General features: G+C 43.6%; 1 protein-coding gene across 5 annotated transcripts in view; it reads right to left on the bottom strand.

The window, feature by feature from the left end:
• LOC135710982 (uncharacterized) overlaps positions 1-27,730 on the bottom strand; it is an 825,769-nt gene that overhangs the window by 68,885 nt on the left and 729,154 nt on the right. For all 5 annotated transcript variants that reach the window (XM_065233717.1, XM_065233715.1, XM_065233718.1 and 2 more), the window contains 5 exons: positions 21,283-21,436; positions 20,817-21,217; positions 20,398-20,760; positions 20,100-20,340; positions 7,608-7,841 (listed from right to left, as the gene is read on the bottom strand). In XM_065233717.1, coding sequence (XP_065089789.1) covers positions 7,608-7,841; positions 20,100-20,340; positions 20,398-20,760; positions 20,817-21,217; positions 21,283-21,436 — 1,393 coding nt within the window. The remainder of the gene's footprint in view (positions 1-7,607; positions 7,842-20,099; positions 20,341-20,397; positions 20,761-20,816; positions 21,218-21,282; positions 21,437-27,730) is intronic.

The following is a 27,730-nucleotide window of genomic DNA, read 5'->3' as shown; positions in this document are numbered from 1 at the left end:
CAGACTAGACTTGTCACTCTGTTCGAACTCACTATCATTGGATTGCATGTGGGAGGCAATCCAAGACCCCTATGGTAGTGATCATTTGCCCATCAAAATTTCGATTTCCAACGGTTCATCTTCACAGTGTCCAATCAACATCGCGTACGATCTCACGAGAAACATCAATTGGGAAGAATACGCGAACGCGGTCCGTGACGGTTCAGAATCGGTCGACGTTCTCTCTCCATTGGATGAGTACTCCTTCCTATCGCGGCTCATAGTGGATTGCGCGCTTCAAGCACAAACGAAGCCTGTTCCTGGCACTACCATTCGCAAACGTCCTCCCACTGTGTGGTGGGACCAGGAATGCACCGACGTGAATAAAGAGAAGTCTACCGCGTTTAAACAGTTTCGTAAATACGGTTCCCGCGAATACTTTGAGCGGTATACGGAGCTAGAGGAAAAGTTTAAGAGCTTAGTCAGGGCCAAAAAACGCGGTTACTGGCGTCGGTTCGTCGAAGGGCTATCGCGAGAGACTTCCATGCAAACGCTCTGGAATGTCGGCAGGAGAATGCGTAACGCGGCATCGTCGGTCAACGAGGGCAAGGAGTACTCTAACAAGTGGATTTTCGACTTCGCGCGTAAGGTTTGTCCCGATTCGGTTCCGGTCCGATGCAACACTCGCGATCCGCCGCTGGAAAACGATGACATGGACTCCCCGTTTTCGATGGTAGAATTCTCAATTGCTCTTCTTTCATGCAATAACTCAGTTCCGGGAATTGATCGAATCAAGTTCAACCTGCTCAAGAACCTCCCTGAAGTCACAAAGAGCTCAACGTTGTTCCGGATGATTGGAGACAAGTGAGAGTTATCGCCATCCAGAAGCCCGGTAAACCCGCTTCGGATCATAAATCGTACCGTCCCATCGCGATGCTGTCGTGTATTCGGAAGCTGTTAGAAAAATGATTCTTCTTCGTCTGGACAAGTGGGTCGAGGTGAATGGCTTACTCTCAGTACGCAATTTGGATTCCGTAGGGGCAAAGGGACGAACGACTGCCTTGCGTTGCTTTCAACTGAAATCCAATTAGCCTATGCTGAAAAACAGCAGATGTGTTCAGTTTTCTTGGACATTAAAGGGGCGTTTGATTCTGTTTGCATCGACATCCTTTCGGAAAAACTCCATGCGAGTGGGCTTTCTCCGATTATCAACAATTTCCTGTTTAATTTGTTGTCCGAGAAACGAATGAGCTTCTCTCATGGCAACACGGAAATTGCACGAATCAACTGCATGGGTCTTCCACAAGGCTCATGTTTAAGTCCCCTCCTGTACAATTTCTATGTCAAAGACATTGATGAATGTCTGGCCGAAAATTGCACGCTAAGGCAGCTTGCAGATGACGGCGTGGTTTCCATGGTTGGACCAACAGCACCGGACCTGCAAGGACGATTGCAAGATACCTTGGATAATTTGTCTACTTGGGCAATGAATCTGGGTATCGAATTCTCTCCGGAGAAAACAGAGATGGTTGTTTTTTCTAGGAAGCTTTATCCAGCACAGTTTCAGCTTCAACTTATGGGTAGAACAATCACTCACAGCATGGCGTTTAAGTATTTAGGTGTCTGGTTCGATTTCAAGTGCACTCGGGGAAAACACATAGCGTATCTGAGGCAGAGATGCCAACAGCGAATCAATTTCCTTCGTTCCATTACCGGCACTTCATGGGGAGCCCATCCGGAAGATCTGATAGGACTCTACAAGACCACTATTCTCTCGATTTTGGAGTACGGTAGCTTTTGCTTTCAATCGGCGGCGGGGACGCACATATTGAAGCTCCAAAGGATTCAATATCGTTGAATTCGAATCGCGCTAGGTTGTATGCAATCGACGCATACCATGAGTCTTGAAGTTCTTGCGGGCGTCCTCCCTTTAACAAATAGTTTTGCGGATTTATCGTTCCGGTTCCTCATCCGCTGTGAAGTCATGAACCCGCTGGTGATCGAAAACTTTGAGAAGCTGCTAGGGCGGAATCCTCAAACACGATTCATGAGCTTGTACTACGAGCACATGACTCTGGACATCGGCCCCTCCTCGTTCAACCCCAATCGCGCTGTCTCCCATCATTTCAGTGGTTCTTCCGTGAGATTCGATCTCACAATGAGGCAGGAGATTCAAGGAATTCCAGAGCCTCACCGTGCCCTGATTGTCCCAACTATTTTTGCGAACAAATACCGCCACGTCCCCACCGAGAAGAGATTTTTCACAGATGGGTCGGTGATAAATGCGTCCACTGGTTTTGGAGTATTCCACGATCTTCATAGCGCCTCATACAAGCTTCAAAAGCCGTGTTCGGTATACGTTGCTGAACTAGCAGCTATATCGTACACGTTAGAGCGTATTGCCTCACTTCCACCTGACCATTATTTCATTTTTACGGATAGCCTAAGCTCCCTGGAGGCTATGCGTTCAATGAGGCCGATGAAGCACTCGGCGTATTTCCTCCAGGAAATACGATCGTCATTGAGTGCTTTATCAAACAGCTCACATATCATCACCTTGGTATGGGTCCCTTCTCATTGCTCTATCCCGGGCAATGAGAAAGCGGACTCGCTGGCCAAGGTGGGCGCTATGGAAGGCGATATTTACGAGCGACAAATCGCCTACCACGAATTTTTCACGATTTCTCGTCAGCAAGTCCTCGCCAACTGGCAACAAAAGTGGAATGATGGTGATCTGGGAAGATGGCTACATTCTATTGTCCCACAGGTGTCGATCAAACCCTGGTTCAAAGGGTTGGATATGAGTCGTGATTTTATTCGTGTAATGTCCAGGCTCATGTCCAATCACTGTTCGTTAAACGCCCACCTCTTCCGTATTACGCTCGCCGACAGCAACTTATGTACCTGTGGAAACGGTTATCACGACATCGAGCATGTTGTTTGGTCCTGCTCCTTGCATTATGAGGCGAGATCCGTTCTGTGTGATTCCCTTAGGGTCCGAGGAAAACAACCCTTTAAGCCAATTAGAGACGTCTTGGCTTGCCGTGATATCGACATTATGAAGCTTATTTACGACTTTCTTAAAGCTGTTGATGTATGTGTTTAGTGTTTTGTGTTTTAGTCATCCTTTACGTTTAAGTTTTAAATTAGTTCTAAATGCTTTCCCTTGTCCTACCTCCAAATGATCAATAAATGTAATCCCTAATCTCGAGTAAACCGCGAGTAATCGGCCCCCGTTCTACTAACATTAGTTGTAAGAAAATGATATTCACACACAATAATGTAAAAAAAAAATTTGGCTCCGCAAAGCTAACGCATTTGAGCCTTGACAAATAAATGGATTATAAAAAAAAAAAACACAATGGCACTGATATCCATGTTGGTAGTATGGAAGCGTGGAAAAATTTCACGGGAAGGGTATCGGACCACCAAAAAACAGCTATGATTGCTGCTAGAGAGGCAAAGCGGCTACAGAATCGCTCTATAATGGAACTTTTCATCGATATTGTGCGCATACTTTGCAAAGGTGGCCGATCACTTCGTAGACATTCGGAAGGAGCGGAAAGTGTGTCACCCAGTTGGTGGCTAACTACGATCCTGTGCTGGAAAATCACTTGGCGGAAGGTGCCAAAAATAGCCAGTACACAAGTACCGCACGCTATGTCTGAAGGCACTATTTTTGCAATATTCATGTACCTCAGATTTTTCTTCACAGGATGTTAGTGTTGATCCTAACAATCAAATTTGAGATGGTTTTAAAATATTTCATCTTGGGTTTTTTGAGAAAACGTGTTTTTAAGTTTACAGAGGCGATTATCAAGACGCATATGGAATATGTACTATACAAAACAATAATGAATTAATAAAAGCAGTTAAATAAGGTTCAAAAATTGATTGAATTAATTTAAATGGTATTAACGAAGTTCTCTTTGTAAGTAAGATCCATATTTATTATGACGACTTTGCGCAAAATCATTTTATATTTATTGGTAGCACAACATCTTATTTAATTTCTCTTTCCTCATGAGAGTAAAAGAAAAAGAAACGAGTAGGACAGTTCGTGACAGCCACGTAATTAGAGATGGGCGATCCGCTCCCGAGCAGTTCTATAGACCCGATTCTCTAAAGGGAGCTGATGACCCGTGGTTCATTTTTTAGGAACCGCAGCTCATCAGCTCACTATCTAAACCTAAACACAAGTCTAAACCATTCAATCCATCAATCATAGCGGAACTTTTCAAATAAGAACTCATTACTCCACTTACGCATTGTGCCTACTGATCGACAGCACCAATGGTAAAAGCAAACTTCCAAGCGGCTGTTTGGGAGAGAGAGACATAGTATGCACATGTGCTACCCGATGTTAATTTTCTACTGGTATTATCCAATTTATTTATGTACCCAGCTCTTATTGCTGATGTTATTCCTCCAGCATATGTGCTCTCACCTCTCCTCCCATCATTCTCTGGGGGAGCGGAAGATCCGCACAAAACAAATAACCGAAAAGCGAAATGCAGCTCTCCAGCTTATCAGCTCAGCTCCGGATCCGAATCATTTACTCGAATAATTCACTGGGAGCTGTTGACAACTCTCTTACCCGTCCAGCTCTTCGGATCTTTTTCTCTCTCTCGATTCTTCACGATTCAGCTCCGGATCCGGATCTGAGCTGATGAGCTGTAGCTGAAGCCGATAATAGTGAGAGAAATTCTGCTGGAGAATTAATATCAGAAATAAAATCTGTATGTAGACTGGATAGCATAGCTTGAGAAAAGGCGTAACATCGTGTGTCACGATGTGGATCATATCATCGCGTGTAGCTCTCTCGCATACATTTTTTGCTTTTACTGATATGTTGTTGGCACATTTTGCTCATATTTTGGTTTACGCGATGGTTGATCAGTTGTTGCGTTATTGGCGTTTTCCATTGAAAAATATTGCCATATTATAAGGTACGGATTTATTGGTTTAGACTACTTTTTCGATTTTATGCAGTTTTATGCACTAAAACCACAAATTAATTTTCCGATTTTGAATTTCCGTCATAATTTCTATAATTTCAATGTGAGCTGAAGAGCTGTTCAAAAGAATCGAGTCCGTTTAGTTAGCTGGATGAGTTTGATCCACTCAGCTAGATGCGCTGTTTTGGCCACTTCTACACGTAGTCATAGTAGGCATTGGTTTTCGTCCTGTTTCGAGTGTTTTTTTTTTATAGATGTATCGTGTAGAAAATCTGAAAGAGAATTGCTGAGAGAATTGCAGAATTGCTAGAGCTTCATTGCAGTTCCCATATTTTGTCTAAGGAAACTTTCAGGAAGGTGCAGTGAATTTCTAGTAAATTATGCGAACTATAGGGATCTGTAATGAATATAAGGAAAGTTCTGCAAACTTTAAAGCAGTTCTTTCAAAGAAGCAACGAAATTCAACAACTTTCAGAGAAACTCATTGAACATCAGGGAAGCTCTACAAACTTCAGGAAAATTCTTCAAACTTGAAAGATGTGCTTCGATCTCCAGAGGAGAAGTTCTATAAACTTCAAAAAAATTATGCGAACTTCAGGGACGTCTTGTGAGCTTCAGGGGAGTTCAATGTCCTCCTGGTAAGTTCAACGAACTATAAGAGAGTTCTGTGAACTATAGCAACATTATATGAATTTCAATTATGCTCTGCAAGAAGTTCTTTAAACGTGAGGAAAATTTTGCAAACTTTAGGATGGTCTGTAAACAACAGGGAACATTTAATAACATTAGGAAAGTACTGTAAACTTTAAGAAATATCTGATAATTTCAAGATAAAAATGCCAACTCATAGTCGTTCAAAGAACATCAGGAACGTTAGAAGAATTTCATCGAAGTTCAACGAAATCAAGGAAAAACTTATGAACAGGGCATTGAATTTGAATGTAACTTCCATTAGCTGTCTCATCGGGTCGTCGGTGAAACAACTCTCACTCCATGTCTTTGAAACCAGGTATAATAGAGAGAATTTCTTGCGATACCTCTTTCTCTTCTACGCTTTCCTTGTGAAATGTGATCGAAGGCATGAGCAAAACAATCAATGTTTTTTAATTTTTTTAAATATCATTAAATGTTTTCTTACAGTTGTTTCTTTTTACCTTTCATTACCTAATATTTTGATCTTTAAAATCGGCCTAGTCGTTCAAAAGTTAAAAGTTTTTGAAAAAAAGTCATTTTTGAAAAAAAAAATCGGTTTTTGGACCACCCTTACGTTGAAATGGTCACCCTAATGACAACATAAATAAAAATTGTGATAAGAAACAAAACTACAATTTTTTACCATTTTCTGAAAACCACAATATCGTTTTGCTATGGAATCGCGGAATAATAGTAAATTTAGGGACTAAACAATTGTTCAATGATTTTATTATTAAATTTAAACATTATGAAATCCTGACAAAGCTAAGTTATCTGACGGTACCGAAGAAGAAATCTTACTGTATCATTGAAACTTAATATTTTGACTACTTCAATCCCATTTTGAATCATTTTCAGCTGAATTTATTTCGATTCGTACCAGTTGTGGATCGTCAAAAGTCCATATACGCCTTCATAAACGGCTAGGTATACTTCAAAATACTTTTTCTCAAAAAACCCAAGATGAACTATTTTAAAACCTTCACAGATTTGATTGTTAGGATCAATATTAACTTCCTGGGAAGATAAAATTGAGGTACATGAAAGTTGCAAAAAAAGTGCCTTCAGACATACCGTGTACCGTATTCAACAGTAGGGAAATAGTGGGAGGTGGACAGCACTATACACCACGCACTTTGGAGTACTCCCCATCCCCAGATTAAATGCACCATAGAAAAAAAATGCCCCTCCTTAACCAGATTCATGTGCACGCTAGTGATTTAAACTGTTCTTAATATCCCAGTAAAATTCAACTGAGAACTTTCATATGTGTGGATGAATTGAACTGATAATATTAACTAATAGCCCCATGGTTCAAAACATGTTTCAATGAATCAAAATGTCCTTTCACAGCAGTTTGAGAAAATTGAGAAGTGTTTCTACAAAATGTTATCAAGCTGCTGCGTAGCTTATTGCATTTCATTACCTTCTATGAGTCTAGTTGTGTGTTGGCAGCATTGACAAATTTCAATATTCACAAGAGACATGTTTCATGCGATAAAAGATTACCAAGTGTAAAGAAGTAAGTGTACAAAGATATCCATTCGATAGGGATAGTATTCAAAAGAGGGGTCCTAATCTCAACTGGTCTACCTGTTCCTGCAGAGGTATCGATCGTCCTGAACCTGAACACTTCTTCGCCTAGAGAGAAAAATAGAGAAACTAGTGGGGGGAGGAAAGATTTCCGAACACTGTGTAGAACCCTTCGCTTTCACTCCTAGTAGAACCACCACAGAACAATAGACCTGTCCCGCCTTCCTTTAGCTTTCTCCTAATAAACCACAATTTCCATTATTTACACCGATATGACAGAGCAGCTGTCGAATTGGTGAAAATGGTGGAAAATTGACAATTTTTTTTTGTTCATGACGGGACAGCCCTATTACGATAAATGCAGTCAACCTTGACAACGATTCGATTGTTTTTCTTCGTATGTAAAACATAAATAGGGTGGGGCACCGTCGCGTTCCGCATTACCTTCGCTTGCGCTTCCTTGGCCAGGCGTTCCTCCTTGGCCTTGAGCATCCGCAGCCGCTGGAACAATGGCAAACCGGCCCCGATCATTTCCGGTTCCGGTTCTTCCTGTATCGATTCCTGCGGTGATATGGCAGAGGTTACGTGAGTATGCGGCGGTGAGATTATTTGTGCGGTTGTTGTGGTGGAGGTGGTAGTTGCGCTGGCGGACGCTTTCGCGGCACGCTCTTCGCGGTCCTTTGATTGTTTGAATTGTATTTATTTGATTGTTTGTATTGATATAATGTACAATTTTGGCGATATGATTCGGCGACGGACGATCGTAGTTGGATTTTTTTTTATTTTTACAAGGTTTTATCGTACATTGATTGTGGTACACGGTTCGGGATTTTTGAGATATTTTCAATTTTTATTTTGGTGGTGGTTGTGGTGGTTATTTGTGGGGTACACGTGCATTTTACACACACATAGAAATAAAGAAAAAGAGAGAAAAGAAAAGAAAACGTTCTAATTTCTAAAATACTATCGATATATACAATTTAAGAGGATTTACACATTGATCAAAAGTGTATGTACTTCAATGCGGTGAGCTTTGTTGGTGTGTTCATGTGTGTAGGCGTGGTGGTGTGATCGATGGGTCCTAGCTAACACTATTCTGGAGTTTGAGTTTAGAGTTTTTGATTGGTGTGGTTTTTTTTTATTTATTGGAGGGAGTATTCAGCGCAAAGCGGGTAAGCTACGAATGCTCCAACGTAAACTCAATAGTTAAACCAGCGGTGTTGGGAGGTTTTAGGCGAGGATTCAAATCCTCAAACAAGTACAGGTAACTGACACATATATAGCGCCACACGGGGAATACTGTTTTGTTGGTGTGAGTGTGAGTAAACTCTAGGATGACTGTGGCCTAACGGAAGCTGCTTTGATAGTTGTATGCACAGATGAAATGCTGCACCCAAAATCGACTGTGAGTTCGTGGAAAATACTGAAAAGAACCTTGTACAACCCTTTCAAATTTAGCGACTAGCGTTGAGGATTTCATAAAGCATAAGGGTTTCAAGTCCCTTAATTTAGATGTGAACAGTTTTTGTTGATGGCCGATTTTCGTAACGGCAGTCAAGGTGGATACTCTGAAATCTAAGATATCGTGCTCCGGATCATGCAAATAAGATATTAATTCTATAGGGCAGGTTGATTTTCGAAAAAAAAGGCACGTAGTGAGAAAAGATGTAAAACTGTCTTATAAACACTCCCTGAAAAGTTTCAGAATTTTAAGGCAAATGTAAATCTAATTTTCTCAGTATGGGGAAAATCACATTTCTGGAGTGAGGTGTAAATACAGTATAATATATAACATCGTGATTTTTGTTTCGTTCAGAAAAAGTGAGCTGTACTGGCGTTTCAATGATCAATATTATGACTACAAATGTGCTAAATTTCAGTGGAGTCAATTTATTGTACTTTAAGAAATAATAGTTAGAAAAAGGGCAATCAAATAAGTAATGTTTTTTTCTAGAATAACTCAACCTTCTGCATACTCATTTAGTCATGGCCAAAAATAAACCAATAGACTTTGAATAATAGATCAACCCAGCCGCCAAAATTTGAGAAATATTGAGAAACATCCTGAATAGTTACATCTCGTTGAACTTTTTGTGAATGAATAAAAATAATGATGTTAAATATCCTGATGAATGTGGGCGTCTTAGTGGAATACCTGTATAATGAGAGAGAGAGAAGGATTAGTATTTTCCATTTAATTCCACTACTTTATTTGCTTATCCTTGACAGATACGCGTATTTCGTCTACAATGTGCAGACTTCTTCAGTGTCTTGTACTAATACTCGACTGTTAGTACGAGTATTAGTACAAGACACTGAAGAAGTCTGCACATTGTAGACGAAATACGCGTATCTGTCAAGGATAAGCAAATAAAGTAGTGGAATTAAATGGAAAATACTAATCCTTCTCTCTCTCGATGTTAAATACTTTTGTCCGGTACTGTAAGTAGTTTCTTCAAATACAAAAAAAAAAACCTGACATTTTTTTTCCTTGATTTGTTTTCCGTCGATCTTGTTTTCCGTGCTGAGCACCAATGCTACCGACGCCAGGGAGGCAGCTTCTACACCTGAACCCTACCTATCGACCCATCATCAACTCATGAACCGGCGACCAACGGCTTTACTTCCCTTCCGAAGGAAGACGTGATCAGAGATGTTATGCCTCATAACAACCCGGCGGCGCCGACTGGGATTGAACCCAGGTCTGCTGGGGTGAGAGGTAATCACGCTTACGACTACACCACCGGTGCCGTTATTTGGACTGGCTACTCGTGATCATATTTGCTGAAAAATGTATTTCAATTGAGCTTATAAAATGTTATTCAATCCTGAACATGCGCTTTCGAATCTCACATTTATTTAGAGAAAGAGAGTTCCACGCCATTAACGATGCGTGAACTTTGCAGCCTCTCGAGGAATGGTAGTTTTCAAGAACCTTTTCCCCCCGCAAGGATATCCACAAAGCCACATGGAGATTACCTGACCAACACACAGAAAACCAAATCGATCCCGTTCTAATCGACGGGAAATTCTTCTCCGACATTATCAACGTCTGCACGTTCCGCGGTGGGAACATAGATTCGGACCACTACCTAGTTGCAGTATGCATGCGCTCAAAACTCTCGACGGTACATAACACCCGCCGAAGTCGAACGCCACGACCCAACATTGAGCAACTACGGGACGCCGGAGTTGCCCAGGACTACGTGCAGCAGCTGGAAGTTGCACTACCCACGGAAGAGCAGCTTGGCGCAGATTCTCTTGAAGATGGCTGGAGGGATATCCGTTCCGCTATAGGTAGTACTGCTGCAGTGGCATTAGGTACTCCAATCCCGGATCGAAGAAATGACTGGTTTGACGGCGAATGCAAACTGTTAGTAGAGGAGAAGAATGCAGCACGGGCGAGAATGCTGCAACACCGCACGAGATTGAATGTGGAGCGATACAGACAAGCGGGGAACAGACAAAACTCGGTTTTCCGAAGGAAGAAGCGTCAGCAGGAAGACCGAGATCGCGAGGCGATGGAACATCTGTACCGCGTAAACGACACACGGAAGTTCTACGAGAAGCTAAATAGTTCGCGCAAAGGCTACGTGCCGCAAGCCGATATGTGCAAGGACTTTAACGGTAACCTTCTCACGACCGAGTGTGAGGTGATTGAGAGGTGGAAGCAGTACTATGACGAGCACCTCAACGGTGAAGCAGCAGAAAACGAAGGTGGCACGGCAACATACCTTGGAGCACGCGCAGAAGACGACAGGCTACCGGCTCCTGATCTTCAAGAAGTTGAGGAGGAGATCGGTCGCCTGAAAAACAACAGGTGTAGATCAACTACCAAGTGAGCTATTGAAATACGGTGGTCAAGCACTGGCTAGAGCGCTGCACTGGGTAATTGCCAAGATTTGGGAGGAGGAGATATTACCGGAGGAGTGGATGGAAGGTGTCGTATGCCCAATCTACAAAAAGGGCGACAAGTTGGATTGCTGCAACTACCGCGCGATCACACTGCTGAGCGCCGCCTACAAGGTACTCTCCCAAATTCTATGCCACCGTCTGTCACCATATGCAAGAGAGTTCGTGGGGCAATACCAGGCGGGTGCTCGGGCAGTACCATGGGTGCCCGCGCTACCACGGATCAAATTTTCGCGATTCGGCAGGTTTTACAGAAATGCCGCGAATACAACGTGCCCACACATCATTTGTTCATCGATTTCAAATCCGCATACGACACAATCGATCGAGATAAGCTATGGCAGATTATGCACGAGTACGGATTTCCGGATAAGCTGATGCAATTGGTCGAGGCGACGATGGATCGAGTGATGTGCGTTGTTCGAGTATCGGGGACACTCTCGAGTCCTTTTAAATCTTGAAGAGAGTTACGGCAAGGTGATAGACTTTCGTGTCTGCTATTCAACATCGCATAAAAAGGTGTGATCAGCTGGGATAGACACGAGTGACACGATCTTCAGGAAGTCCATCCAGCTTCTTGGCTTCGCCGATGACATTGACATCATGGCACGGAACTTTGAGACGATGGCGGAAACGTACATCAGACTGAAGGCTGAAGCTAGGCGGATTGGACTTGTCATCAACGCATCAAAGACAAAATACATGAAAGGAAGAGGTTCTAGGGAAGACAATGTTAGCCTCCCACCCCGAGTTCAGATTGACGGTGACGAAATCGAGGTGGTCGATGAGTTCGTGTATTTGGGCTCACTGGTGACCGCCGAAAATGATACCAGCACAGAAATTCAAAGACGCATTATGGCAGGGAATCGTGTCTATTCTGGACTCCGGAGGACGCTCCGGAGGACGCTCCGGTCGAATAAAATTCGCCGCCGCACGAAGTTGACTGTCTACAAGACGCTGATTAGACCGGTGGTCCTCTACAGCCACGAGACCTGGACTATGCTCGTGGAGGACCAACGCGCCCTTGGTGTTTTCGAACGAAAGGTGTTGCGTGCCATCTACGGTGGAGTGCAGATGGATGACGGAACGTGGAGGAGGCGAATGAACCACGAATTGCACCAGCTACTGGGAGAACCATCCATCGTCCACATTGCAAAAATTGGGCGACTACGGTGGGCTGGGCACGTCGTAAGAATGCCGCACGACGACCCAGTGAAAATGGTTCTAGAAAGCGACCCAACAGGAACAAGAAGAAGAGGCGCGCAGCAGGCAAGGTGGATCGACCAAGTAGAAGGCGACCTGCGGACCCTTCGCTGACGACGAGGCTGGCGAAGTGTGGCCATAGATCGAGTAGACTGGAGACGACTTCTTCGGACAGCAGAGGACAACAAGGCCTTAGCCTGATTGGTAAGGGAAGTAAGAGTTCCACGCCAAATGACGATTAGAAAAAACTCGACCTACTCCGATTTGCATGAATTTGCCTAATTGTTTGTTATGGGCAATAATTACATATTTTTTCTGAAATTCGGTCATTTTGGATCTGGTAAAATTTTCTATTGGCGTCTTTGAAATTTTTCATAAAATTGTAGCATAGAAATGGCAAGTATGGACTTTTCTTCTCCTTAAAAGTTCCTGCAGTTTTCCGGAAGCTAAAGGAAAAACCAATGAAACTCTGAATTATCGGAACTTACCCGTAAAGATCTTTGAACTTACCCAAAAATCTGAACTTGTCTGAAGTTACACAGCTTCTTAAAAGTTCATGAAGTTTTCTCGAAGCTTATGGAACCGCAATAAAACAAGGCATGTTATGGTGGTTGCACATGGTTACTTCAGGAATAACCAGCCCTGAAAATCGATTTCCGAGATTTGGGAGTAATTGATTTTGTAGACAAACACGTCAATCGTCGATTTCTTGCGATTAAATGCTCAATCTCGTAAACAAATTATACCAAATGGTAGGGGAATCATTCTCCTACCAGATAGTTTTATTGGGACTGGACAATGCGTACCAGCGATACTTTCCGTATCTGCAGGTATAAAATAGACCCCAATACCTCTGTGGGCGTGGTCACTTAGCCTCTTGTCCAGTTACTCCTATCCCTACCTCTTCGTGGTGCCGGCTGGGGTACGAGTAACCATAGGAAAGATCGGGTAACCAACCCCGGTGGGACCTTGGCCGTATGCTGACAGGGACGGGGGGAACCCTCTCTCCGGAGAGTGCAGTCTTCGAGCGGCTCAAAACGTCGTCTGTTATCCATGTTAGGAGCGGCTGATCAACGTCTTGGTGCCAGCATGGGACTCTAAACAGTGCTGTGCACGATGGTCCTCTGGTGAGACAATGGGGGTTGGTGCAGGCCCTACAAGCCAACCGTAAAAAAAAAAACTAAAGTACAGGAAGCAAGCAATGTAAATACGGACCGGAACAATCGGCATAGGCCCAGGCAACGAAAACGAACTAACGATTGGAAACTCGGAACACAGAACTGCAAGTCTCTCATTTTCTTGGGAAATACCTGCATTCTTTCCGATTTATTGAGCGTCCGCAAGTTCTACATTGTAGCGCTGCAGGGATCGTCAGTACATACTTATAGGGATGGTTATACCATCTACCAGAGCTGCGGCAATACACATGAGCTGGGTGCATCGTGATGGGCGAAATGCAGAAGCGCGTGATTGGGTGGTGGCCAATCGATAGCAGAAGGCCGTTTCTTCAATGTCAGCGTAATCAACATGCACAGCCCTCACTTAGCAAGTGACAATGACTATAAAGACGCTTTTTACGCGCAGTTGGAACGTTATCGTTATCTGAAATCTTAACGCTTAGGTCGGCCAGGAGGAGGAATTCAGACCGGTTATAGGAAAGTACAGTCCTCACCAGCTAACGAACACCAACAGCGCTCAGACTCATTGATTTCGCCGTCTCTAAGAACATGGCCATACGCAGTACCTACTTCCAGCATAGTCTCCCATATCGGTACACCTGGAGATCACCGAAGCAGACAGAATCGCAAATCGACCACTTTTTGATCGACGGAAGGCACTTCTCGGACATTATCGACGTCAGGACCTATCGCAGCGCAAGCATCGATTCGGACCACTACCTTCTAATGGTTAAGGTGCGCCAAAAACTTTCCGTTGCCAACAACATTCGGTACCGACGCCCGCCACGCAACTGAAGTCGCAACTGATTATGCGCAATGCCTCGACGCAGCGTTGCCAGATGAAGGAGGGCTCACCGAAACCCCTCTTGAGGACTGCTGGAACAAGGTGAAAGCAGCCATTACCGGCGCTGCTGAAGGTGCTATTGGGTTTGTGGAGCGGAATTGACGGAACGATTGGTTCGACGAGGAGTGTCAGACGATTTTGGACGAGAAGAACATAGCGCGGGCTAGGATGCTGAACCAAGAAACCCGTCAGAATGTGGAGCGATACAAACAGAAGCGAAGACAGCAAAACCATCTTTTCCGGGATAAGAAGCGCCACCTGGAAGAGCTGGAGTGCGAAGAAATGCAGTAGCTGTATCGTTCTCACGGAACGCGCAAGTTCTACGAGATACTTAACGCATCCCACAAAGGTTTTGTGCCGCGAGCCGAAATGTGTCGGGATAAGGAAGGGGATATTTTGACGGATGAAGCACTACGATGAACATCTGAATGGCGCAGAGGCAGAGGACCAAGGCAGCAGGAGAAATGGCTTCGTCGGTACAGCGGATGAGGGGAAAATGCCAGCTCCCACGATAGGTGAAGTTAACGATGCTATCCCACAGCTTAAGAACAATAAAGCAGCTGGTAAGGATGAGCTTATTAAAATGGGCCCGGATCCACTTGTCTGCACCGACTGGAAGTCAGGATCTGGGATACAGAACAGCCACCGGAGGAGTGGAAGGAGGGAGTAATATGCCCAATATATAAAAAAGGCGACAAGCTAGAATGTGAGAACTATCGAGCGATCACTATTCTCAACGCGGTCTACAAAGTACTTTTCCAGATCATTTTTCGCCGTCTATCGCCGCTAGCAAGCAGATTTGTGGGAAGTTATCAAGACGGTTTTGTGGACGGACCAAATCTTTACATTGCGGTAGATCCTCCAAAAGTGTCGTGAATATCAAGTCCCTACGCTAAGCGCTAAGCGGGCTTGAAATCGATGAAAAAATGGTGCTATTCATCGATTTCAAGCTCGCTTATGATGGTCTTTCCTGCCTCCTGTTGAACATTGCGCTAGAAGGTGTTATGAAACGTGCGGGCTTTAACATGCGGGGCACGATCTTCAATAAGTCCAGCCAGACTATCTGCTTCGCTGACGACGTGGACATTGTTCGAAGAACGTTTCGGGCCGTGCAACAAAAAAAAAGGTGATTACTTAATTATTGCTACTTGAGCATGGATTGTTATGATTTTTACAAATGTGCATACTTATTTTCGCTGGATACTAAAAATATGGTTTTCTCCACGCTTGAAAAGTTAAATTTACTTGCGAAATTCTAAGTTTAAATGAAGCATGACGGTATTTTTAAGTTTGAAATTTTTCAGGAGGTAGTCATTGGGGTGGTTCAAAATATTGATTTTGCTCTACAAAGGCCAATCGATTCTAACCCTGCGCTTCGGTCAGAGAGCGTATAGGGCGTCGAGTACCAGCGACTTTGAACGTGAGCCTCGTCCCAGATCACCATGGCAATTCAATGACAGATGGTGGACATGAAACCGACCAAAAAAGGCGGAATCATATTAGAACCAACCAAGGACGATCTACGGAAGGAAATTGCCGGTGAAGCACGGAATGAAATACGAAGCGTCAGAGAAAAAGTCCAAGGGATTCTAAAAGAAGCAATTAACGACGGTGGAAGAACAGAGTATGGTGAGAGCTTTCCAATTATTTAAAAAATTAATAAATATCAAAATTAAACTAAAAATATGCCAGGTTTCAAAAAAATATTTTCTAACCTGGAAGTGTGTATATATAACAAATATCCATTTGATAACGGTGATGCATACATGCGGGGCTTATTGTGAGTGAAGGTAACCTTGGAATGGGGATGACTCTCCAGACATTCTGAAATGGGTTGCTGGATCTGCAATAGAGCTATCACCTTCTAACTCCCGGACTAAAGTTGTGTAAAATGAGCATAAATGCGACATTGTAGAGAGAGAGTTCTTCTATAATAACACTGGTGGCCAGTGGAGGTTAGAAGGAATACACACACCACACACAAACACACACACAAACACACACACAGACACACACACACACACACACAGACACACACACACACACACACACACACACACACACACACACACACACACACACACACACACACACACACACACACACACACACACACACACACACACACACACACACACACACACACACACACACACACACACGCACACACACACACACACACACACACACACACACACACACACACACACACACACACACACACACACACACACACACACACACACACACACACACACACACACACACACACACACACACACACACTCACACACACACACACAAACACACACACAAACACACACACAAACACACACACAGACACACACACACACACACATACACATACACACACACACACACACACACACACACACACACACACACACACACACACACACACACACACACATCCAGAACCGGGTCCTGGTCTACGTGACAGACACGGGGCAGAAATCGCTTAGAATCACGGCGGGGGTTCCCCAAGGCTCCATTCTAGGTCCCACGCTGTGGAACGGAATGTACAATGGCGTGCTGACGCTCAAGCTGCCCAAAGGAGTTGAGATCGTTGGCTTTGCGGACGATGTCGTCTTGACGGTAACCGGTGAGACGCTGGAAGAAGTGGAAATGTTGGCGGCCGAGGCGATAGATACGATTGGTAACTGGATGCAAGGAGCGAAGCTGCAGATAGCCCACCACAAAACAGAAGTGATGTTGGTCAGTAACTGCAAAGCAATGCAGCGGGCAGAAATTACCGTTGGAGAGCACACCATTGCTTCGAAGCGCATGCTAAAGTATCTGGGAGTGATGATCGACGACCGGCTAAACTTTAATAGCCACATCGAATATGCTTGCGAGAAGGCGACGAAGGTTATCAACGCAATAGCCAGAATCATGCCGAACAATTCTGGTCCAAGCAGCAGCAAGAGACGTCTTCTGGCTAGTGTGTCCTCATCAATACTAAGGTACGGAGGTCCAGCCTGGATTGAAGCGCTGAAAACGAAGCAGAACCAAAGGAAATTGAGCAGTACGTTCCGGCTCATGGCCATGCGAGTCGTGAGTGCGTACAGAACCATTTCGATGGAGGCAGTATGCGTTATCGCCGGTATGATCCCAATCGGCATCACCTTGGCGGAGGACTACGAGTGCTACATGACGAGAGAACCCAGAGGAGTACGAAAAATGGTGAGAACGGAGTCGATGGCTAAGTGGCAGCAGGAGTGGGATGCAGCAGAGAACGGTAGATGGACACACAGGCTAATACCGACTCTTTCGACCTGGGTGAACAGGAAGCATGGAGAAGTCAACTTCCACTTGACGCAGTTCCTGTCTGGTCATGGCTGCTTCAGGAAGTACCTGCATCGGTTCGGACACACAACGTCACCCTTCTGTCCGGAGTGTGGGAATGTGGAAGAATCACCAGAGCACGTGGTCTTCGAATGTCCTAGATTTGATGATGTGCGAGAGGATATGCTCGCCCTTAGCACGGAGAATATCGTCGAAGAAATGTGTCGAGAGGAGGGCACCTTTAACGCCGTCAGCAGAGCAGTAACGCAGATCATGTCAGCGCTGCAGCGAAAATGGCGGGAAGACCAACTAGAAAGTAGTGATGTGCTCACACAAGTGCGAACTGAAAGCCGAAGCCGGGAGAACTCTCCGTCAGAGTAGGCTGTATCCACAACCAGGGATAACCGAGTAGAACGTGACGCTGGGAGCTAAATGGCTCACAAATTTGAGAGCCGATCAGCGAACTGGAAGCGCCAATTAGCTGAGGTAAAGTGAGGTGCGTAATGCACGGCCCCCTCCGAAGTAATACGACAAGTGGTTCCGGGGGAAAAGGGCAAGGCGTCTAAGGAGGTTTTAGTGCGGTAAGAATCCCACACACCGTGTCACCGCGACTGTGCGCCCAGTCGTCAGCGGTGGCACGATGGCCTTTTTGAAGGTTTACTCCTTGCCAAAAAAAAAAAAAAAAAAAACACACACACACACACACACACACACACACACACACACACACACACACACACACACACACACACACACACACACACACTTACTCACTCACACACACGCACACACACACACACACACACACACACACACACACACACACACACACACACACACACACACACACACACACACACACACACACACACACACACACACACACACATACACACCCACACACATACACACACACACACACACACACACACACACACACACACACACACACACACATACACATACACACACACACACACGCACACACACAAAGCTCAATTGATTTCAAATCAGGTGCTAATAATTCTTTCACAATTTTAGTTCATTTGGATGCGACCTCATACTGCACTGGTCCTTTGAAGTTTATATGAGAATTACCATGGGAATAGTGAACTATTTGTTCTCAATGTTCTAGCCTTTGCTGAAGTAATCTACGGAAAATTTGCTCTCTGCTCTTATGGAAAATTTTATCTGCTACAGTTTGCTGTAGACGTCTTTTTGATTAGACTTCAAGATAACTTGTTATTAATTGATTTCAGAGCCGATAACTTTCTGATAAGATTAATCGACTGATTTCAGGGCAACACTGAATCTTGCACTTATGAAATACACTGAAAAAAGTTTTCATATAGTTTCTATTGGGAACGCACATGATATTTTTCCTATTACAAAATTAGTGATTTTTATCTGAAATTCACATAACATTCACATGATCACATGAATTCTATGTGATAAATCACATAAACATCATTGGACACATAAGGTTCATGTGATTTCGTGGTGCGATTCCCAATTATGAGATCACAAGAAAGTTATGTGAAATTCTAATGGATATTTTCCATCGGAAATGTGATTTATTTTTTGAATGTAGTAGCCTGGAATGTTGTCCTATTCTTCACGCCAAGTACACCAATGTTGCCTGCTGAGCAGTTGATGGAGCATATCAGAACAATATCATCGTCCTAATTAATAACTAACTACCCTGACTATCAATTAAAAAGTGGTGTGCAGCAAAGTTGTAGCTGAGAAAATTTTCCATAAGTAAGCAAGCTTACCATCAAATCATTGTGGTGAAAGGTTAGGACGAGATGACCAAAAATATCAGTTTTCCTATAGTAATTCTGTTGTAAAATTCAAAGAGCTAGTGAATTGCGAGTTCACATCCAAATGAGCTTTGCGAGAATCATATGGACCGGAACTGAAATCGATTGAGCTTGGAGGAGCAAAATCGAAATTTTGAACCACCCTAGTGGTCATAGGTAGTTTTCAACCATTTATTACTATGTGCCTATGCAAAAATGGATTTTTGCAAAAATCAACACGGCCTATTTATTCAACTATATCGGTAGGATCAACTGAGCGAGCTTCAGCGACGAGGCTTTTCGATTTGTCAAGAAGTTTCAAACACTTTATATGACGGCCTGGATTCGAAGATGGAAAATCCTAAAAATGCTAGAAACTGTACGACGCACAATATTTAAGACGATGGTCGTGATAAGTAAAGTAAGGTCATCTTAGCATATAAATAAAACACTAAATTCGCTGATGAGTTTTAAGAACTGCCACCCCTGCTCAAATGTTCGATTATGAGTGCAACACTGTCTTCCGTTTATAAGCAATGATTACTGTGTCTAATCTAACACTCGCTTCAACAGGGGGGTTATACTTATTAGTGTAGCGAAACAATGTGTGTTGGTAGTGGTTTAGTCGTTCAATGAGGATGATGTGCGATTTGTTTAGTCGTGAAATGCAATTCAATCTCAGATAACTGACTTGTTTCTCCTTGAGGAGCCGCAACCGCTGCAACAGTGGAAGCCCTGCGCCGATCGGACTTGGCACTTTGTCGGTATCTTTGCCCTCGTCCTCGGTGTGGATATCGTCCGACTTTACCCGGGCCATCCGGCGGAGTACGGTTTTGGGCGTTTTACTGCCACTTCCACCACTGCCTCCGCTGGCGTTGCCCTGCAACGGCTGCATCTCGATCGATTCGTTACTACGTCTAGTTGTTCCCGTTCTGTAATGGTAGATCCAGAGGAGTTAACTTTGATCCACAACGGGTGGCAGAACTTACCTTGACTTTCGCAGCGCGTTCTTCAATCCCTTAACATCACTTTTTAGCTTATCTACGATACGTTTTGAGGCACTATTATCACTACTATCACCTTGATTATTGTTGTTATTGTTGTTGTTGTTGTTGTTGTTGTTGTTGTTGTTGTGTACGTTTGAGCTATGTTCACTGCCGTGGTGGTGTTCCTTGGCGGCATGTTTGCTGGCGTGCTTCTTATTCACGCAGCGCACCTCCATCAGTCTTTTGCGTCCCAGCGTCTGGAGGATCTCTTGTGCTTCGGGATAATCCTTCATCGCCGTCAGGACGTCCTCGCGCGAGAGCGAGAACAACTCCGAGTAGCCCACCGAACGGACGTCGGCCGTTCGCCTGCAATGAAATCAATTACCACCAATTCCATCATCCCTTCCCACCATGATACTTACTTGTTCAACCCGTCCAGATTCAGTATTCCTATTTCACCGAAAAAATCACCCGCCTTCATCGTGGTCAGCACCTTACCCGTCTCGCTCAGCACCTCCAGGATGCCATCGGCAATGATGAACATCTCCCGAGCAACCTCGCCCTTCCGGCAGATTGAGTCCCCCGGCGTAAAAATGTAGGCCTTCATCTTGAGCACCAGATCGTGCAGAAACTCCGGCTGGCACTCTTGGAATATGGTAACCTTTTTGAGCACACTCAGGTTCACGTGCAACGCCAATTCGGTCTTGAGTTTGTCCGGCAGCAGACCGAGCGCTGTATTGATATCGCCGCCACCCTGTATCCGACCGCGGGACCAACTGTAGTCGTACCACCGCAGTACTCGACGCTTCATGCCACCGGGAACCTTTCAAAGAAAACCAAACACATCAGAAATGATCCCCTGAAACGAAACATCTAGGAAATGTGTACCTTATGGTGACGCATGTACGTTTTGGCACCGTCCAGCAGCCGTTCGAATTCGAGCCGGTTGGCGTTGCGATTGGTTATCACGTTGCCCACCTGACCGACGATGGTGGCAAAGATGAACACACCGATCAGATAGCTGACGATCGTGAAGACGTATCTGTTGGGAATGATTTTCCGGAGAAATAGTAGGTTGATTAGCATAAGTAAGGTGTCGTTTGCCATTTTCAGATGAACCCAAATCCGTAAATCAAAGTTTTCGAATATAATTGCGTTCCATGGTTGAGGTGATCAGAGTTTTTCAATCAGTAAGTTCATTTAGTTTGGATAACAAGGTTCGTTCAAGGCTGATCATACGTTGTGTCGGTCTACAATTGTGTGTTCAATTTGTTGTATTAAAGAGAAAACGATTACTCAGCTACCTGTGTAGCTGGTTACATTACTTTTTTGACGTAGGACTACGTCTGTGATTTCTATATAGGGGACACTTGGTGAAAACCGAAAATGGAACATGTAACAAAATCATGAAAGATTTTGAACGTTAATAACTTAGCTGCCCCTGGATCAATTTCAATCGTTTTGTCACGAATCGATCAGAAATATTTCTACGCATCTGATAAGTTAAAGACTTTAACATTTTATAAAATGTCACTATTGAAAATTTTACGAATGTGCAATTGTTGCTATGATAATTAAAATTATCACCGATTGAATCCGATCTCACCAAACGGTGTCAATCACCGCGTGGTGAGTGGTGGTGTTCTATTGATCGAAATCAGTAGCTCTTCGTGAGTCGCTGTGGGCTATCTATGTCAAGCGCGTCATACAAAAGAGTATAAACAGAGAGAACCTACTATTTCCTACACAAGCTTTTACTGCAGTTAACAAATAAGATTTATTATATAAGACATCGTAGTCCTACGTCACCATTGCGTACAACCCCATAGGGCTGTTCCTTGTAGTTTTAGAGGGCTTAATGTATGGTTTTAGAGCCGCTCGTTCTTTTCTCACACCAATCAATGTGAGTTGTATATTTTTGGGTATTGACGAAATTGTATATGGGTCATTCCGCGCCAAGTGTACACAGCACATGAAATTGACCTCTTCTGATTTGGACCAAATTTGTAGGGAATGTTCATTTAAGTTCAAATTTTAAAAATCCAAAGTTTTATGCTAATCGGAGCACCCCTCGGTCAAGGGGCGCATTTTTCATTTTTCGTGATTCTTTGGAAAGCACTACCTTCTTTTGTTCATATGTTTTAATAAGAAAATTAGACAAGGAATCTAAATCTGTAACTTTTGTTTCTGTACAGTGTTTCCAAATATTTTTTATTTTTGTTTGAAAACTTTAAATGCAGTTTTCTCATAATACGTGTCGTTTAATTTTTATTTTAAGGACACCATCGTGTTTTTCATTCTTTTTTACATAAGAAACACTTAACGACATTTGCATTTTGAATGAACAAAAGTCATAAATTATACTTTTTTTTTTTAATTTTTTCCATTTCCTCTTAATAAGTGGATTCATTCTCATGACTTATTGTGTGAAATAATATTTAAAGAAAAAAAAATCGATTACATTACCAAGAATAGTGTTGCCAAATTTAAATATTATTTAGCGATTAAAAACTTTAAACGTGATTTTTTTTTAAGTTGATGCATCTAAATATTTGGTTTGATTGCACCATCATGTCCCACACCATTTTTTACATAAGATAGACTATCTAAAACAAAGTTCCAAGCAGTGTAACATTTTGGGAAAAACAAATTAAAGAAAAGTGTTTTTTTTTATGCATTTTCTAAAGCAATGGAATTAATATCCAAACCTATTGTTTTAAAAGTTTTCAGAAGGTAACTGCACAACGGACCTAAATCTATATTTTTGGTACAAGAACGCCAAAATAACTAATTATGGTCAGCCATAAAATAAGACAAAAATGTAAAATATAGGACCAAACTGTGATTAATCATGTTTTGTTGTTTTTGACATCATTCACATCCAGAGTGCCAGTCACTTTCGAATGTATGGGAATGGTAGGAAACCATTTGGAAATGCATGAAAATTTTCAGTTTTTATTCATTATCGTCTTTATGGCCAGTTTTAGATGCACAAAAATTGCACGAGTACATTACTATGGTGATAAGGTAAACACTCGTTTATTTGTTTCCTTCTGTGAAAGCATGTTTAGTCACAAATCGTGGATTTTCTGATATTCTCCATACTGCTAAAAATGATTTTCCTACCATCTCTCGGATCTTCAGTATAGCTACTACTCAAATCATATAATTAATTTACTCATGTTTTGCATACGATCCAGAATTTCGAGATCAAATAGATGTCTTTGAAGATGTCATCTATTAACGTATAAAATCCGACATTTTAGATTTTTTTTTCATACATTAGGCGTCTATGTTTTAAGCATCTCTGGCGCATCTGTCTAGTTCATTCGAAATTTGCAGATACCGAGTGGAAAATGGGTAAGCCACTTTGCCACCTTGTGTTAAACACATCAAAAACACTCTTCGACACACTCAAACACCCTTCAACCACCATGGGAACCAATTTTTCAATCTTTTCTGGCAGCACGGCCATTCATTTGATGCCCTTTTTTGTTTTTGTTGATTTTTTTTCTGAAGGAGGGACCTCCAGATATCGGTAGGATTCCACAAAAAAAAAACTGATCGGGACACCGAAGTAGCCCTCACTCCCGCAATTAGGAATGAAGTTGATGTTGAATCTTCAACAATCGAATCAACATTGAAAAAACAGAAAATTTCAACCTCTAACAAGCTAGAATATCTGTAACTGTGTATGAATGAAGCGGATAATAATTAGCATGTCAATTATTGATCGATAGCTGAAGACAGATATTTCTTTCTGATGTGTTTGATGCCCTTTCGTCGTGGATTTCATATACACAATACCAAATCAAAGAGTTCCATCCTACTATCTGCCGCTTGCAAATAGGTTCGTTTTTTTTTTGTGAAATTTAGATCCAGAGATTGCTTAGAAAGGGACGTGCTCGGTTTGGTTATCTGGGCTTGATTGCGACTGGAATTCGGTTGGGATGGATTCGAGAGGACTTTACTGGTTTGAGCCAGGATGTCAAGCATCATGGCATGAGAATGCGACGGCTGAGGAAGTACTTTTTAAGATCGGAGTGGAACTCCAGGCCTACATACACATCACATTCTTTTAGATAGGTGTTGCGGATGACAATCAGGGATGAGAATTTGAATTTCTGTAAGTTGTTTACGTAGACGTGTGCATTATTTCTGTAATTCCGTGCTTTCACTGTGCATGATTAAATTGGTAAATTTTTGGAGAGCAAAAAAAAAGAATTCTGATTATAAACAAAAGTGGATGTAATGCTAGCCAGTAAGCATTAATTTTCAATAAACGTTTTGACAGCTACACACTCAGAAAAAAATCATGTAAATTTAGGTGCTCTGAGACTGACATATACGAGCGTCAATATTGACACAAAATTGAGTCATAATAGACGCGAAATTCAGCTCAATCAAACGTACTTTTGAACTTTTCAGTCTCGGAGCACTTAATTTTACATGACATGTTTGTTTACATCTCATCCTTTATGTCAAAGATGGATTCCGTCACGTGTAAAATTAGCTATTTCTAAGTGTGTAGGTCGACATGCAGAAACACCCATAAACACCTTCCGACACCCTAAAACACACAAGAAACACAATTAACCCCCTTAACGTGGGTAGATCACATTTTCGTGGTACGTTAAGGGGTGTAAGATCTGCCACCGATTCCTAGTCCTGACTATTTCAAACTAGGGGAACAGGATTTTTCAGTAATCAAAGGAACAAATCTTAGTCCTTGTTACTTTTTATGCCTTGTTGATCCACCGAGGATGATCTTGAAACAAGGAAAAAATGAGTTAGTTAGTCTTCATCTATGTGATTCCTAATCTTCTATTTGTTGTTGCCTAGTTTGAAGTGCTTAAGACTAGGTTTCTGATGCATGGAAAATAGATCAGATTACTGGTCGCAGTGGTGTTAGGTCCCGAACAGTGGAACACAATTACAAGCTTCGTTCTGGTGCTAAGGAACCAAAAGTGTTTGTGATGGTCATGCTAAGCAATATGGAGACCTGTATGCGACAATGCAACGACGGTGCTGCAACCCATTGAATCTGCATACAGTTATATTCGCCGCAAGAGTTTGAAACCAATTTCTGTACGGTTTCATGACGAGTACAATAAGAACTTTGCCAAAAATTATCGAAGGTCGGAAAGTATGCGTGCAATGTCATCTGGCGGTTAAAAAAACGCCGCGACCCAACATTGAGCAACAGCTGGAAGTTGCACTACCCATGGAAGAGCAGCTTGGCGCAGCTTCTCTTGAAGATGGCTGGAGGGACATCCGTTCAGCCATAGGTAGTACTGCTGCAGCGGCACTAGGTACTGCAATCCCGGACCGAAGAAATGACTGGTTTGACGGCGAATGCAAACTGTTACTAGAGGAGAAGAATGCAGCACGGGCGAGAAAGCTGTAACACCGCACGAGATTGAATGTGGAGCGATACAGACAAGCACAGAACAGACAAAACTCGGTTTTCCGAAGGAAGAAGCGTCAGCAGGAAGACCGAGATCGTGAGGCGATGGAAAATCTGTTCCGCGTAAACGACACACGGAAGTTCTACGAGAAGCTAAATAGTTCGCGCAAAGGCTACGTGCCGCAAGCCGATATGTGCAAGGACTTGGACGGTAACCTTCTCACGAACGAGTGTGAGATGATTGAGAGGTGGAAGCAGTACTATGACGAGCACCTCAACGGTGAAGCAGCAGAAAACGAAGGTGGCACGGCAACAGACCTTGGAGCACGCGCAGAAGACGACAGGCTACCGGCCCCTGACCTTCAAGAAGTTGAGGATGAGATCGGTCGGCTGAAGAACAACAAAGCAACTGGTGTAGATCAACTACCAAGTGAGCTATTGAAATACGGTGGTCAAGCACTGGCTAGAGCGCTGCACTGGGTAATTGCCAAGATTTGGGAGGAGGAGATATTACCGGAGGAGTGGATGGAAGGTGTCGTATGTCCAATCTACAAAAAGGGCGACAAGTTGGATTGCTGCAACTACCGCGCGATCACACTGCTGAGCGCCGCCTACAAGGTACCCTCCCAAATTCTATGCCGTCGTCTGTCACCATATGCAAGAGAGTTCGTGGGGCAATACCAGGCGGGATTCATGGGTGCCCGCGCTACCACGGATCAAATTTTCGCGATTCGGCAGGTTCTGCAGAAATGCCGCGAATACAACGTGCCCACACATCATTTGTTCATCGATTTCAAATCCGCATACGACACAATCGATCGAGATCAGCTATGGCAGATTATGCACGAGTACGGATTTCCGGATAAGCTGACGCAATTGGTCAAGGCGACGATAGATCGAGTGATGTGCGTTGTTCGAGTATCGGGGACACTCTCGAGTCCTTTTGAATCTCGAAGGGGGTTACAACAGGGTGATGGACTTTCGTGTCTGCTGTTCAACATCGCGTTAGAAGGTGTGATCAGTCAGAAGAGCTGGGATAGACACGAGTGGCACGATATTCAGGAAGTCCATCCAGCTCCTTGGTTTCGCCGATGACATTGACATTATGGCACGGAACTTTGAGATGATGACAGAAACGTACATCAGACTGAAGGCTGAAGCTAGACGGATTGGACTTGCCATCAACGCATCAAAGACAAAATACATGAAAGCAAGAGGTTCTAGGGAAGACAATGTTAGCCTCCCACCCCGAGTTCAGATTGACGGTGACGAAATTGAGGTGGTCGATGAGTTCGTGTATTTGGGTGACCGCCGAAAATGATACCAGCAGAGAAATTCAGAGACGCATTATGGCAGGGAATCGTGCCTGCTTTGGACTCCGCAGGACGCTCCGGTCGAATAAAATTCGCCGCCGCACGAAGTTGACTGTCTACAAGACGCTGATTAGACCGGTGGTCCTTTACGGCCACGAGACCTGGACTATGCTCGTGGAGGACCAACGCGCCCTTGGTGTTTTCGAACGGAAGGTGTTGCATACCATCTACGGTGGAGTGCAGATGGATGACGGAACGTGGAGGAGGTGAATGAACCACGAATTGCACCAGCTGCTGGGAGAACCATCCATCGTCCACATTGCAAAAATTGGGCGACTACGGTGGGCTGGGCACGTCGTAAGAATGCCGCACGACGACCCAGTGAAAATGGTTCTAGAAAGCGACCCAACAGGAACAAGAAGAAGAGGCGTGCAGCGGGCAAGGTGGATCGACCAAGTAGAAGGTGACCTGCGGACCCTTCGCAGACTACGAGGCTGGCGAACTGTGGCCATGGATCGAGTAGAGTGGAGACGACTTCTTCGGACAGCAGAGGACAACAAGGCCTTAGCCTGATTGGTAAGGTAAGGTACTGAGTGGCACTACTTTGTTACGGCAC

This window comes from Ochlerotatus camptorhynchus, unplaced genomic scaffold (genome assembly GCF_037179485.1).
Source record: "Ochlerotatus camptorhynchus isolate MF236.1 unplaced genomic scaffold, CSIRO-AGI_Acam_v1.1 ptg000412l, whole genome shotgun sequence".
Taxonomy (NCBI): domain Eukaryota; kingdom Metazoa; phylum Arthropoda; class Insecta; order Diptera; family Culicidae; genus Ochlerotatus; species Ochlerotatus camptorhynchus.
The sequence above is the reverse complement of the archived record's forward strand: the minus strand, read 5'-3'. Positions and strand labels throughout refer to the sequence as shown.